At 35.4% G+C, this 15,018-nt stretch overlaps 2 protein-coding genes across 10 annotated transcripts; both read left to right on the top strand.

Annotated features, from left to right (window-relative positions):
• The first annotated feature begins 963 nt into the window (after positions 1–963).
• LOC130728823 (uncharacterized) lies at positions 964–6,261 on the top strand. 9 transcript variants are annotated; one of them, XM_057580404.1, is made up of 7 exons: positions 964–1,168; positions 2,330–2,411; positions 2,765–2,887; positions 3,031–3,103; positions 3,302–3,351; positions 3,582–4,989; positions 5,666–6,261. In XM_057580404.1, exons 6-7 carry the CDS (start codon positions 4,705–4,707, stop codon positions 6,209–6,211), a joined length of 831 nt encoding a protein of 276 aa, XP_057436387.1. In that variant the 5' UTR covers positions 964–1,168; positions 2,330–2,411; positions 2,765–2,887; positions 3,031–3,103; positions 3,302–3,351; positions 3,582–4,704; the 3' UTR covers positions 6,212–6,261. The 9 variants fall into 9 exon arrangements, with proteins under 9 accessions (XP_057436387.1, XP_057436385.1, XP_057436386.1 ...); XM_057580400.1 differs by having other exon boundaries at positions 965–1,168; positions 2,774–2,851; XM_057580396.1 differs by having other exon boundaries at positions 965–1,168; positions 2,765–2,851.
• A 1,670-nt stretch (positions 6,262–7,931) lies between these two features.
• Positions 7,932–14,391, top strand: LOC130728822 (uncharacterized). The gene is made up of 9 exons (XM_057580395.1): positions 7,932–8,053; positions 8,224–9,907; positions 10,003–10,229; positions 10,316–10,648; positions 11,414–11,660; positions 12,434–12,562; positions 12,649–12,864; positions 13,342–13,465; positions 13,766–14,391. Exons 2-9 carry the CDS (start codon positions 8,330–8,332, stop codon positions 14,002–14,004), a joined length of 3,093 nt encoding a protein of 1,030 aa, XP_057436378.1. The 5' UTR covers positions 7,932–8,053; positions 8,224–8,329; the 3' UTR covers positions 14,005–14,391.
• The last annotated feature ends 627 nt before the right edge of the window (positions 14,392–15,018 follow it).

Below are 15,018 nucleotides of genomic sequence, written 5' to 3'. Positions count from 1 at the left end.
AAGAAAGCCTACCATTGGATCCCTGACGCACCTTGGCTTGTCAGTAACGACTGCACTAGCACTGAGTTTCAGGTAATGGATCTTGATTTTTAAACATCAAAATTATACGTACATATCAAATACATCACATTTTTCTCTATCTTTTATCATCATATCATATCATATATGACAAATAATAATATTATAGTCTTAACTTGTGTCTCGTTTCTCTATCTCCCAAATGAAATGAATCCAAATGAATTTAGTATATGTGTAAGTTTAAAATTATCTAATCTATGCACACGAGTTATATTCATAAATTGGCATGCATAATTTAATTGGAGCCAATAAAATATGAGATTAATTTCTATGCACCGACGGTGTAAAAAGTTTTACACCATCATTTAATCACAACCTTTCATTTTCTATTTTAGATATTATTAAATTTAAAATTAATTGTGAGTTAACAAAATGGAGGAATGTGATTGAATGATGGTGTAAAACTTATTTACACCGTCGGTGCATAGAAATTAATCTCATAAAATATATTAATTATATCCATCATTAATTACCTCTCTTCTCTTTTTTTTTCTCTTATTTAATTTTGGTGTATTTGACACTACAACATTTTTCATTTTAGACCACGCTAAATTCTTCAACGGAAGAAAAACCGTGGCCTAAGTATAGTATAAGCCACGGTTCAATAACTGTGGACCCTTGATGACCACGGATGAAGAAAAGCGTGGCCCCTACATTTTATTCCACGGTTCAACAGTTGTGGACGATTGATGGCTACGCCTTCCCAAACCGCGGAAACCTTATCCCACTAATATAACTGTGGCATAAAAATCTATATTTTTTTTTTGGACAGATTAATTTTCTTCCTCTAAAATTTTGTGATTCCCGCGCGTGTTTTTGTATCTGGCACAACTAGGATTAGTTTTTTATTAGAAAAAATTTAAAAGTAATAAAAGAAGAAAAAACCCTTAAAAATTAAACCCCTAAAACACTCTCTTCTCAGAACTTCACGATGATAAGAGAAAGTTTATAAACCCTAGCTTTCTCCATCTCAATTGATCGTGATCGACCCTCCTCCCTCCGCCGGCACCGCTCATCATCTCATCTCGCGCGACCCTTCTCTCCACCGGCACGACGCATCTTGCGTGACCCTCCCCTCTCCGCTGTTGAGGTATGTATTTATGTCTGTTGGGGTGGGTTTTTCTTTTCTGGGTGTTTTGATGCTTTCCTTGCCTCAATTAGTAGCATATTCTACTGTCCTCTGGTGCGTTTGGATCCTTGCCTGATGATTTGGGTTGTAATTCATGGTGGGGTTCTTTTTTCTGATTTTGGTTCCCATCTATCATGCTAAAATCGTTGCATGTTGGAGGGATTTTGGTGGGGAGTTATCTGTCCGTGGAAAATGGTTCTATTGATGTTTGTTATCTTTGAGAAAAACTATTCTATAAGCATTACTACAACATATAAATATCAACCAAATTATTGAAAGGTGTCAAACTGAAGGCATTTTATTATGACAATTTCTCAAGCGGGGAGTAGATCCTTCTTAACTTAGTTTTTCATAAAGCAACAAACTTGATGCAATTAAAATCTTGATAGGACCATCATAACATAAATCCTGCTCGTTCTTGTAGGTCAGTGCATCAACATAAGAAAATCTTGTCACAATGTGACCTATGACACCTCACATGCATACTCAACAACTTAAAGGAGCATTCTGTTTTTATTTTAATTTGGAATTGGTCAAAGGCAGGGTCTAACTACCTCAGTTTCTCAAGTGGAACACAACCCAAATCAATGTTGCAAAACATATATCGCATCTTAATCCACTATACTTGAATTTTTTTCCCTCTCGTATCTATCTGTATCATGGCCCTTCACAATAGAAAATTTAGTAGAGACTCAAATTTTTTTGGTTACTAGTTGAGACTCAATTGGTATATATAGGCAGAGTAAAAAGATGCAGAAAATATAATTAAAATGAGTACAGGTTGGGTGTGTCTCTCTAAGGGATGCTTCGGCTGGCTGGAGTGGAAATTGTTGGGGAAATTATCGTGCCTTTCATTAATTCCTTGATATCTTGCTTATAGTTTTGGTTTTACTGCACAATTGATATCTTGAAATGCAATTCTGCTCTAGCTTAATCACTTCTCTTGTAGGTCATTAAAATTGAATAGTTGCTTGTTGTCCTTTGAATCATACTTTTATGCTCTAGTTTTCATGTTGGGGTGGGCTATAGGCTTGGAGCGGTTTGTTTCCTTGGATCTTTAGTAGCTGCAAGATTCCTAACGTTTTACCCTATGCTTTTCTATGCTTTCCTTGGCTGTTACAGGTTGATGAGGACATGTTAATATTGGTTAGAGGTTGTGTTAAGCCATTAAGGCAGCAAGGGGGTCATGGTGTACTTTTACTAGGTGATTTGGTTTTTATGACTGAGTTGATGATTCTGGTTCGTGATCCTTATGTTGGGTGTTAACTGGCGAGGTCTAATCTATGCTTGGAGCTGTTCCAAGCTGGTTCCAAAGTTTTTATAAGCTTTTATTTCTCGATTTTTAGTATCCATGTAAATGTAATGTATCTTTTGCGATTTAAAGTTGGTGTTGTTTGGGATTTGGAATTGACATAGAATGTAGAATTAAATGCTACTGGAGAATGCTGAATTTTTCATAGATATTTATATTGTTTGCATTATGTGTCAAGTTATCTATTACATTTGCATCAATTAGAATCTGCCTTGAACTAACTCTTCTCTTGCACTTATTTCTAGTGCTTACAGATTAAGTAGGGCTGTATCATCTGTGATGTTTGCATGGGCAAGTACTTTTGTGGGACATGCAAACTCTTTGATGATGGTGTAAGTGATTCATCTTGGAACTGAAGAATTTTGTGTGTGAGATGTTCATAAACTGGTGCTTGTTCTTTTACTAAATGTAGCATGTAGTTTGGTGATGAAATATGTAGTTTGGTCCAAACTAATATTATTAATTTATTTTATCCTCTTCTTCTTTCCTTATTTCTGTGTTTTATGAACAGGTGCTCATTACTAAACCTAAGGTTCTCAACTAAGAAAGATCCAGAGTGGCTAAAGGACTTAAGGGAACAAGAGGTAAAGATTGTAGAAAGTTGCTTGTGAATATTTTCTTGTTAAAATCTAGATAGCAATTCAGAACAATGGACATTTTCTTGTGAATTTTCATTTGTGGCATAAAATGTGTTACCAACTTCACCATCTATAGTCTTCTCTAGTCCAAAGATTTTTTTCTTTACTAGAAGTTCATCAAGTCCTCCTATTTTTTGTTTTCAGGTTGTCATCAAATGTGACGAAGGAATCCAAATGAATCTGTTATGATTTAGGTAATTCTCAACTAAGCCAAACTCGTTTTGTCACAACTTTTTTATCTCCCGATTGAAGGTATAGCCTGATAATTGAATATGAGCTTGACATGTATGTAGTTTAACTATGTCAGTGGATAACTTGTGCAGACAAGTACTCTATTTCGAACTTTTAGCACTAATTATTAATATTCTCTAGATAACTTCATATCACGTTGAAATTTTTATTTTGTCCATTTTTTACATGGCAGACTATACTGATTTGTTGCAATTGAAGTTGGAATGGCTCCAAATGTTTTCTATTGTCTCAAGATTTTGAAGCCTCCGCATATCCACTTGTCCTGGCTTAGGATTTGGACATAAAGAAATGGCACATACTTATCCATTTGTTTTTGCAAATTTAACCCATGGTCAGAATTTTATCCTCTATTCTATGCTATTTTATAGAGTAACCCCAGATGCTTGCTGTTATGGCTTGTCATAGGCTGAGATGTGATTTAAGTAGGCCAAATAAGAATTAGGCCTTCTTCACTTTAACTTCTTCCTGAACATTTAAAGTTCTTCAGAACATCATTTATTTGAGTTAATAGATTTCTTTTGATTGTTGTTTGATACCTTTGTTTCAGTTTCCTTTTCATTCAATTTTGGGTCGCCAATAATACTTTTAGAGGACGATTGGATCTAGATGGTTAGGTAATATGTTGTTAAGTAAATTGTTAGAAATTTCTTATCATGTTAGCACACCTATCTATCATTATATTAGGCTTAAAATTTAAATGTTAGATTGCAAGCTCAGGTGAAAAAAAAGTAGCTGAAAAGGTAAAAAAAAAAACACTTTGATGGCCACGGTTAAAAAACTGTGGCAGAAAAGACATTAGTAAACCGTGGCATTAATGGCACAGAGAAACCGTGGCAAATGTTTTAAATAAACCATGGTTGAAATTTCTAGAGCCACGGTTTCTCAAACGCGGTATTATATAAACCGTGGCGTTAGGATTTTGTGAGAACCGTGGCTTTAACTTGATAAAACCGTGACACTTGGGCTTAGCCACGGCCGCATACACTGCGACACGAAAACCGTTGCCAAACCGCGGCGTAAGCTTTCAGCCACGGTTTTTTAACATGTTGCCGCGGTTTTCTGTCCGCGGCAGAAGGCCAAAAATGTTGTAGTGTGAGTGTATACTAAATGTTTTCATTTAGGTCATAAGCACCACAGACAAGCAAGCCTACAATATTTGCAAACCCTTCAACCCTTTGCAGAACACCATAATTGTAGGGTCCTCAAAAGGATGGTTGATTCTCATATCTGATCAAAGTCTCTTTATCCTCAACCTCTTTTCGAAGCTTCGCCTTAACCTCCCTCCTATTAGAACGATGCCATGTTTGCTTTGTTCCAAGGGTGATGATTGCTTTGGCATGCACAGACCCGTAGCTTTCACAATTTCAATGTGTCCCAACATGAACCCCACCCTGGTCGCAATAGTCACTTACAAGGGTGACCTTGGGTGGTGCAAGGTGGGAGACACTACATGGAAAGGTTACCACACAAGTGATAAAGTATACTCCAATGTGGCTTTTCATGATAACAAGCTTTATGCCGTGGAACGAGGTGGTTTGAAAGTGAACATGTTCAAGTATGATGAGGGAGTGCTTGTTCAGGTTGGTGGATAATTTTTTCTATTTCATTTAAATATAGTATTAAGTAATAACATATTTATGTTGAAAACAAGTATATGAGATTAAGATTATTGTATTTAAGAATCATATCTTTAGAAATTTATTTCAATTTATTTATTTAGCAATAAATTTATTTGATTATAATTTACGTTTTTGATAATAAGCTTACAGTGGATACTTACTTACAGTGGATACTTACAGTTTACCATATTTTATTTCTTTTAAAATTAAATAATTTAATAAAAATATTTGTTACTGTTTTTTTTTCTTATGATTTTGTCGCTCAACCACTAACCTGAATATAGTATATTTTATTATGATATAATTATTTTAACTATTACACTTTATAGCGATTTATTTCAAATTTTAAGAAAATGTATGATCTTTAAAAAAAATCTTAGAATTCAAATTAACTATAACAATAAATTAATAATTCATTTAAAAACATCTTTATAGAAAAAATATTTTTTCTAAAATTTATATAAATAACCATTTTATATGGTTTGATATTTTACAACTATATCAAAGGTACACAATCAAGTGTTGTATTCACCCTCTTGTACTTTTTGATTACATCCTCCAGTTACTTTTCAAGATTTTTGTAATACATGTGAAATTTTCACTCCCTTTACAAGTTTTGTTGGTTCCCTCTTTGCAGGTTGGTAGTGTGGAATCCATTGACCCTATTGAACATGCTCCTAATCTATCAGGAACCATTAGGTCCTATTGCATGACCATTTACTTGGTGGAATGTGGAGGGAATGTTTTGGTTGTGAAGAGATTCTCTGATGACACCAAATTTCACACACCTACTATAGAATTTGTTATTTTTGCGGTGGAAGAAAACTGCACCACGCCTCAATTAGTGAAGGTGGAGAATTTGGATGATCATGTTTTGTTTGTATCTAACATCAACATTGAATGTCTTGATGCAAAGTATTGTCCAAAGTTTCAGCGTGGCAACGTGTATTTCACTGGCTTCTCAGAAAACTCCTTCATTACTGAAGTGGGAGTGTTCTCTATTTCAGATAGAACTATACATAAGATTCCTCTCCCCAACCCTCAGATGCACTCTCCATCTCCAATTTGGATGATGCCCAGGTTCTCGTTTGAATGTGATTGTCAAGTGTGCACCTCTGCACCGTGGTTTAGGCCCAGACAATTGAGGAAAAGACATATGTTGAGTAAAATCAGTGTTGAGTGAGTAGTGTTTGGATCTTCAGGCTGAGTGAACTTCACCATCTAATAATACATTTTTACTTGCATGTTCTAATTTACTAGCAAATAATATTACACTGTTTTGTTCACTTTATACATTAGTTTAGCTCATTCCAAGAATATAGGAATGTGAATTCGTTTTTGAAGCGAACAATTAGAAGTGTAAGATGTAAATAAAAATTATAAGACTAGTGTTAGATACATTATAAATAGGATGTCAAATGGATCCACTAACTCATCATTCATCCAATCCATTCACTATGAATTCCATTCATCTATAATGAAAATTAAATGGAAAAATATGACTCATCCACTTAATTTATTGGATGGATAATGATTCATCCATAATTTTTTGACTTTATTAGATTGTGTAACATAAAAAGGATTTAATAAATAAAAGAGGTAATAAGGGTTTTAAATAATATCTAGGTAATTTTTTACAAATTTTATTTTAAAAACATTCTCCCCCCCTCCTCCTTGACTCCTTGTCTTTCTTTTTCTTCTCCTCTCTCCCTCATTAGATCCAAGTTGCATCTAGCACAGTAATTGCACGAAATATATTGTTAGTCAGTGGAAAGAAAAGTCTCATGATGGTTGGTTAGTGAATTAATGAAATTCAATTGTATTTCATATTTAGGCTTAAAAGCAGTTTATACCCCTTAAGTTTAACCCAATTGCTGAAACGGAGTGATTAAGGAGGCCAATTAGAAATTAGAATGATTTTGATTTTTGAAAAAGCAATGAAAACGGAGAGGATGAATCAGAATAGTAACAAAATGAAAACATAAACCACGACACGAGTGAGCGAGTGATGTACACGGCATGAGAGAATTAGAGAGAGACAATAAGAATTGTTAATAAAAAGATGACGTGGCAACATATGAAAGAGAGTGTGCAATTAGTGTGTCTCACTCTCTTTTTTAAGGTCTCTCATTTATTAAATAACAGGGTGGATTTTTTTGAGTGATTGAAGATTTTAAGTATTGATTAAAAGTTGTGGAAAATGTAATAAATTTATTGATATATTGATTAACTAGCTGACTATTTTAAAAGGAAAATTTTCATGGTAATAATATTATTATTATTAACTCATTGAAAAGAAATTAAGGAAATTAGTGATGTTTTTTTTTTACACGAGGAAAGGTAGGAAATCAATGATATACTTGGATTGAATCATTCTTTAAAATCTAATAATTATTTATAAACGTAATTAATATTGATTTAATTTTAATATCATTTTTTATGTAAAAAATTATCATTTTTACATGTTTATATTTACTATATGACACATACTCATATATGAAAATATATTTGAATATATAGAATTTTATTTAAATAATTATTTCAATAAATGCGCATTAAATTAAAAATACAATTATAATTTTTAAAAAATTGAATATTTAATAATTTATAAATTTTATGCTATAAATTAATTGTCATTGTATTTATTATACGTTATATATTTTGAAGATTTATATACTATAATCTCAACAGGTAAAAAAAGTTAAACCGAAAAATTCAATTCAATCAAATCACTATAAATTAAATTGAATCACATCTATTCAGATTTTAATTTAATTTAGACAGAAATTTATTGGCTGCTAAAAAAAATTGGTCAAATTTCATTTTATTTTTGGAGGAAATTATCAAGAATTAGGACAGAAAATTGCGAGAAACGCGATTTCCAAATCCCAGCGTTGAATTTTCCATTTTTAAATAAAAATTAAAAAATAAATAAAAACCCTCTCTCTCTTCTCTCTCTCTCTCTTACATACTCGCTTCGCTTCCACGCACTCCAATAGGGTTCGCCCTTCTCTTCTTCACTCAGGTTCAATTCTCTCCTTGTCCTAATCGAATCCTTCAAATCAACCTTCGATTTTCATTTAATTTTGATTTCAAACTTCAATTTCTTTATTTTTATTATTTTTCCTGTTGATTGTGATTTACATGAAATTTCGCTGATAATAATTTCTGGGTTTGTGTATTTGGTTGTTTTAGATGTGTTGAAATCATCAAGTTTGCGACTTTGAGGAATTAGGATCGTTTGGAAAAAAAGGGGTGTTTTTTTTAGGGTTAAAGGTTTCAATCATTATCATCATCATCCATGGCTTGGTTTAGAGCTGGAACAAACTTAGCTAAACATGCTATTAGGAAAACCCTTTCTAAGGGTGGATCTTCATATCATGTGTCAAGGGCTAGGGTGTTTCCATCATCACCATTATCAGGGGGTGGTAGTGGTAGTAGAGGGTTTCAAACTACTGTTTTCAAATCTAGAGAGCAAGCTGCACCGGTGCCGCGTGCGGTTCCGCTTTCGAGGTTGACTGATAGTTTCTTGGATGGGACTAGTAGTGTGTACTTGGAGGAGCTTCAGAGGGCTTGGGAGGCTGATCCCAACAGTGTTGATGAGTCTTGGGATAATTTCTTTAGGAACTTTGTGGGCCAGGCTTCTACCTCCCCTGGGCTTTCGGGTCAGACGATTCAGGAGAGTATGAGGTTGTTGTTGTTGGTGAGGGCGTACCAGGTAAATGGTCACATGAAGGCCAAGTTGGATCCGCTGAACCTGGAAGAGAGGCAAGTCCCTGAGGATTTGGACCCTGCCCTTTATGGATTCTCTGAGGCTGATCTCGATCGGGAGTTCTTCTTAGGGGTCTGGAGGATGGCTGGTTTCTTGTCCGAGAATCGACCCGTGCAGACCCTTAGGTCCATATTGACAAGGCTTGAGCAGGCTTATTGTGGAAGCATTGGGTATGAGTATATGCACATTGCTGATAGGGAGAAGTGTAATTGGCTTAGGGACAGGATTGAAACCCCTACATCTACACACTATAACAGGGAGCGTAGGGAGGCGATTTTCGATCGGCTTGCCTGGAGTTCACTGTTTGAGAACTTCTTGGCCACCAAGTGGACTTCAGCTAAGAGGTTCGGGCTTGAAGGGGGTGAGACTCTTATTCCCGGCATGAAGGAAATGTTTGATCGTGCATCTGATCTCGGAGTTGAGAGCATAGTCATAGGAATGGCGCATAGGGGGAGATTGAATGTTTTGGGGAATGTGGTCAGGAAGCCGCTGCGCCAGATCTTTTGTGAGTTCAGTGGTGGTCAGCCTGAGGATGAATTCGGGCTCTACACGGGAACTGGTGATGTTAAGTATCACTTGGGGACATCTTATGATCGTCCTACTAGGGGTGGCAAGAAGTTACATTTGTCTTTGGTGGCAAATCCTAGTCACTTGGAAGCTGTCGACCCGGTTGTTGTTGGCAAAACTCGAGCTAAGCAGTATTACTCAAATGATGTGGACAGAACCAAGAACATGGGTGTTTTGCTTCATGGAGATGGTAGTTTTGCTGGACAGGGCGTGGTCTATGAAACCCTCCATCTAAGTGCTCTTCCAAATTACACTACGGGCGGGACTATTCATATTGTGTTGAACAACCAAGTTGCATTTACAACTGATCCGGAATCTGGCAGGTCTTCACAGTATTGCACTGATGTTGCCAAAGCTTTGGAATGTCCTATCTTTCATGTGAACGGTGATGACGTGGAAGCAGTTGTTCATGCCTGTGAACTTGCTGCTGAGTGGCGCCAGACTTTCCATTCAGATGTGGTTGTGGACTTAGTGTGTTATCGTCGATTTGGCCATAATGAGATTGATGAACCATCTTTCACTCAGCCTAAAATGTACAAGGTGAGCCCCTTTTGTTTATTATGTTTCCTTTTTTTTGTATGCACATTGCCTCTGGACAATTTAATTAAATTTGCAACTTTGTGGGCTTAATATAGGTCATCCGAAGCCATCCATCAGCTCTTGAGATCTATCAGAAGAAGCTTTTGGAATCAGGGGAGCTGGCAAAAGAAGACATTGATAAGATACACAACAAGGTCACATCAATTCTAAATGAAGAATTTTTGGCTAGCAAAGAATACATTCCCAAAAGAAGAGATTGGCTTTCAGCATATTGGACCGGGTTCAAGTCACCTGAACAGCTTTCACGTATCCGAAACACTGGGTATGGTAAATTTAATGTTCTCTTTTGCTTGAGTCTTTTCTATTATCTGTACTACACTGCTGAAACATGTGATCTCTCTTGATCAGTGTGAAACCAGAGATCTTGAAAAATGTTGGGAAAGCAATCACAACCATCCCTGACAATTTCACACCTCATAAAGCTGTGAAGAGGATTTATGATCAACGCGCCCAAATGATTGAAACTGGCGAAGATATTGATTGGGGATTTGCAGAGGCACTTGCTTTTGCAACCTTGCTTGTTGAAGGTAACCATGTTCGATTAAGTGGTCAGGATGTCGAAAGAGGAACATTTAGCCACCGGCATGCTGTAGTTCATGATCAAACAACGGGGGACAAATATTGCCCCCTTGACCATGTGATAATGAACCAAAATGAAGAGATGTTTACTGTTAGCAATAGGTAATCTTTCTTCTATATTTACATAATGATCTTGCCTTTTAATACTTTGTTACTATTATATCATTGGTATCCTAGTTTTCATTGATATAAAATCTGACTTTGCCTCCCTTTCTTTGTTTGCTTTTAGCTCCGACTTCTTGTTACAATTTAAATTTAAAAGATGTATGAAATTTTGCAACTATGCCGTTTCTCGAAAAAGTGATTCTGCATTCCCTTATTTGTTATAACTAAATTTTAAATAGACTGCTCTACAATATATAGATAAAGACTCCTTTATATCCATAATTTGAGGGACAAACTATTTCTTTTTTTTTTTGTTAATTTCTACATCAGTCATGAAGTTTAAGCTTCTGAATTTTGGACTAATTATCTTGCTGGTCAATTGATCATGGATTTTGGGTTATAATTGTTTATACTTCGAAACAACTTTGTTTTGGCATTTTTCTTTCTCTAGTCTTGTTTGACCTTTATTCGTACCTCCAGAAAGTTTTATCGGATTTTTGTCTTTTTGTTAACATAATTACTGTTCCCGCATCTAATATCTTACATATTCATGGCTTTTGTTCAAAATGTTGCTTGATCTTGTGATGTTATGTGCCTTCTTGTGCATATATATTATAAAAATGGTATTGTAATCCACTTGATACTTCAAAAACTTATATTAAGGAAAAAAAACTCTTGGTACTTATATTTAACTGATTATGGATTAATTCTTATTTTTAAATTCTATTCTGTTATCTAAGATGTTTTTGAAACACTCTGCAGCTCACTTTCCGAGTTTGGTGTTCTTGGATTTGAAGTGGGTTACTCAATGGAAAATCCCAACTCACTGGTAATTTGGGAGGCTCAATTTGGTGATTTTGCTAATGGGGCTCATGTGATATTTGACAATTTCTTGGCTTCTGGTGAGTCTAAGTGGCTCCGTCAGACTGGACTTGTTATGTTACTTCCTCATGGTTATGATGGCCAGGGCCCTGAGCATTCAAGTGCAAGATTGGAACGCTTTCTTCAGGTTCTCTTGTGAATCTATGTTCTAGTATTCTTGAATTTTTTTTGCGCTTTTGTTCCTTCTGCTTGCAACTTCTGCTTTTGTTTGTCTGCCTCATGTTTATCTATGTTAGATTTGTTGACTGATGACAAACATGGTGGTTCTAGTGAATTCTGTGTATATGGTACTACTTTGAGATTGAGTTATCAACTTGAACTACTTGGCACTCTTGAATAATGGACTTTGTTGATTCTGTGTTGTATGTTTGTGTTTCCTTCTATTACAAGCTGACACTATTGAATACTGATTATGCTTAGCAGCAATAATTTGGGGATACTAAGGATAATAATTTGATGGGTCCAATTGCAATGTCTGAGACTTAAGTCCCCACCTTGGAAGTATGGGATTCTAGTGTGGCTTTTATAAGGCCTTTGGCTCTCCAACTTTCATGGCTAGCTTTTTTTTTTACGGTTCTCTCAAGGCTCTTATTATAATTTCAACAGAAGAACACTGAAACTGAAACCGGACTCGTTAGAGTCTGCCACCTCTGAATGTGGGAATCGGGGGAAAGGAGTAAAAACAACTTTTATGAAATTTAGATTGGTGATATGGATTTTGTTACTGGTGCAAACATGCAATACTTATCTTGCTTGCTACTTTGGAGCTGCTTTTTGTCTTGTGGCATGTGCTCTGTGCATCTTTCAATTTTATTTGTAAAATATTAAATGACAAATGTTAAACTACATTTTATATGTATTGAATATTTAAGTAACATATGCTCTTTAATTTCATGGCAGATGGCCGATGACAATCCTTATATTATCCCTGAGATGGATCCAACACTTCGGAAACAAATTCAGGAGTGTAATTTGCAGATTGTGAATGTCACAACTCCTGCCAATTTTTTCCATGTTTTAAGGAGGCAGGTTGGTAAAATTAATGGATTTAACGTTGGTTTTTTTTGCTTAATGTTCCTTATTTTCTCATATCCTGCCTGCTTTCATTCTTGCAGTTGCATAGAGAATTCCGTAAGCCTCTCTTTGTAATGTCCCCTAAGAACCTGCTTCGTAGTAAGGCTTGCAGATCAAATCTATCTGAATTTGATGATGTCCAAGGCCACCCAGGCTTTGACAAACAGGGAACAAGATTTAAGCGCCTCATAAAAGACCAAAATGCCCACTCAGATGTTGAGGAGGGTATTAGACGTTTAGTACTCTGCTCTGGAAAGGTATGTGATACTCATATTACAGCCATCTGTCTTCATATTAACTTGTTTTAGGGTACGTTTGGTAAACAGTTTAATTACACGCTTATGGCAGCAAGTGCATAAGCCCTTTCACACCAACGCTTTGAAGTTTATTGAAATAAACTCAACAGGTTATATTTATGAGTAGGTGTAACTGTATAAGCACGTAGTCATAAGCTAATAGGAGCAGCTTATGAAAATAAACCCAAAATATCTTATGGGTAGGTCATAATTATTTACATAAGGTCTCCCAAACATTTGCATAAGTGCTTATGCTATAAGATAAACTCAAATAAGCTCTTTCAAACGGGGCCTTAATTCTCTTTCATCTGGTGGATTTTATAACAACCATGTTTATAAATGTTAGCTGGTACTTTCATATATGTTTGATGTCTAGGGAGAGTATCCATTGTGTTCTAAACATGTTCTTTATAATGAAATGTCAACGATCCCTTGCAGGTTTACTATGAGCTTGATGATCACCGAACTAAGGTTGATGGAAAAGACGTTGCAATATGTAGGGTGGAACAGCTTTGTCCATTCCCATATGACCTTGTCCAACGAGAGCTTAAACGATATCCAAGTATGTATTTTTAGTTGAAGCAGTTGTTCTTTGGAAATGGGTTCTCAATTCTTTATTTTTCTTGCTGAAGTTGTGTTGTTATCTGGGGTCTAATTTCTTGCTTGTCTTTTTCTTTGGCCAAACTATTTGCATTTTTTACTTTGTGAAAACAAAATCTAAAGCATGAAAACCCCAGAAGCTACACCTTGTAGCTTATGCTCATAATTGATTATGGAACTCCCAACCAGAGAACCAAACACACTATTAGCAATTAGTTTGGGATATTTTGTCTTACATTTTATCTTGTTTTGTTTCATCTAGATGCTGAGGTTGTTTGGTGTCAAGAAGAGCCAATGAACATGGGTGGATACACTTACATCTTACCCCGGCTTATATCCTCCATGAAAGCTGTAGGCAGGGGAGGCTATGAGGATGTCAAATATGTTGGTCGTGCTCCATCTGCCGCCACTGCCACTGGATTCCTAAAGGTTCACCAGAAGGAGCAGGCTGAGATTGCTGAGAAAGCCCTTCAACGCGAACCACTCAACTTCCCATTCTGAAAGGCTTTGCAAATACACCCTTTTTTCCAATGATATTGCATTTAGTTTTTTTTTTTTTTCGCTTAGAGCCGGAAGGTGGCTTGATATATTTGCTTTTGACTTTTGAGTAAGCTGAATTTCATGGTGTATACTTTGTGCTGAGATTTTTGTTTTGTTGCAAAGAGGTGATTACCATGCGACACTGAAAGGTTGCCTTACAAGTTGAGTTGATACTTTTGATACTTCGGTTTTTGCTTTCTTTTTTATAAACCTTATACTATGTAATTTTGAAACACATCTTCAATAATCTAAGTAATATGTAATTCCAGTTTCCAAAGGCATTGCTTGGCATTATGGCATGTGGAACATGGCCTACTTTTAATTGAATAAATCAATTCATTTGTTGAAGTGTGATTAATTGTAATCCTTGAGTCAAATGTGCTTGTTTATCTTTGATAATGTGGCCTTGATCAATGTATCATGTTTATTGTATTTTGCTAGAAAATTAGAGAACATGGTTTCCAATTTAATCAAAGATAGGGATGGCATTGGATTTGAACTTGATGGACATCCATAAATATTAGGCTTAATATATCATAAGGTCCATGAAATTGTAAAGGGAATCAGTTACAGTACCTGTAAAACCAAATTGGGTCCCTGTAAATTTTTTTTTAATCCAATAAAGGACAAAGGGTGTCAGACAGTGATGTAGCTTCAATTTTAGCCTACTCACCTTTTCCACGTGACATTTTAATTTTTTTTTTAATTGAAAAATTTCAAAACTTCATTTTTTATTTCCAAATCGTAAATTAAAAATAAAAACTTAATATAATCTTAATACAAAACCTAAACTAATCACTAATACTTCCTAATCTTAATAAAAATCTGATCTAATCTATTTTTTATAATGTTTCTGAAAATATTTTATTCATCATTATCTTCAAACCCCAATTTACTGTAAACTTGAATCTAACCTTGTAACCCATACTCTCCTGACACCTCCATCGCACCATCTCATCATCTGCAACACACAGC

This window comes from Lotus japonicus, chromosome 1, assembly GCF_012489685.1.
Source record: "Lotus japonicus ecotype B-129 chromosome 1, LjGifu_v1.2".
Lineage (NCBI taxonomy): Eukaryota > Viridiplantae > Streptophyta > Magnoliopsida > Fabales > Fabaceae > Lotus > Lotus japonicus.
This window is presented reverse-complemented; position numbering and strand designations above follow the sequence as displayed.

What these genes read in the sequence shown, in the direction of transcription:
- LOC130728823 (XM_057580404.1), top strand. Translation starts at nt 4,705, where the DNA reads ATGCCATGTTTGCTTTGTTCCAAGGGTGATGATTGCTTTGGCATGCAC. An exon ending in ATGAGGGAGTGCTTGTTCAG is followed by an intron (nt 4,990 to 5,665) that starts GTTGGTGGATAA and finishes CCCTCTTTGCAG; the next exon opens with GTTGGTAGTGTGGAATCCAT.
- LOC130728822 (XM_057580395.1), top strand. Translation starts at nt 8,330, where the DNA reads ATGGCTTGGTTTAGAGCTGGAACAAACTTAGCTAAACATGCTATTAGG. An exon ending in ATGTTTACTGTTAGCAATAG is followed by an intron (nt 10,649 to 11,413) that starts GTAATCTTTCTT and finishes AACACTCTGCAG; the next exon opens with CTCACTTTCCGAGTTTGGTG. An exon ending in TCCATGTTTTAAGGAGGCAG is followed by an intron (nt 12,563 to 12,648) that starts GTTGGTAAAATT and finishes TCATTCTTGCAG; the next exon opens with TTGCATAGAGAATTCCGTAA.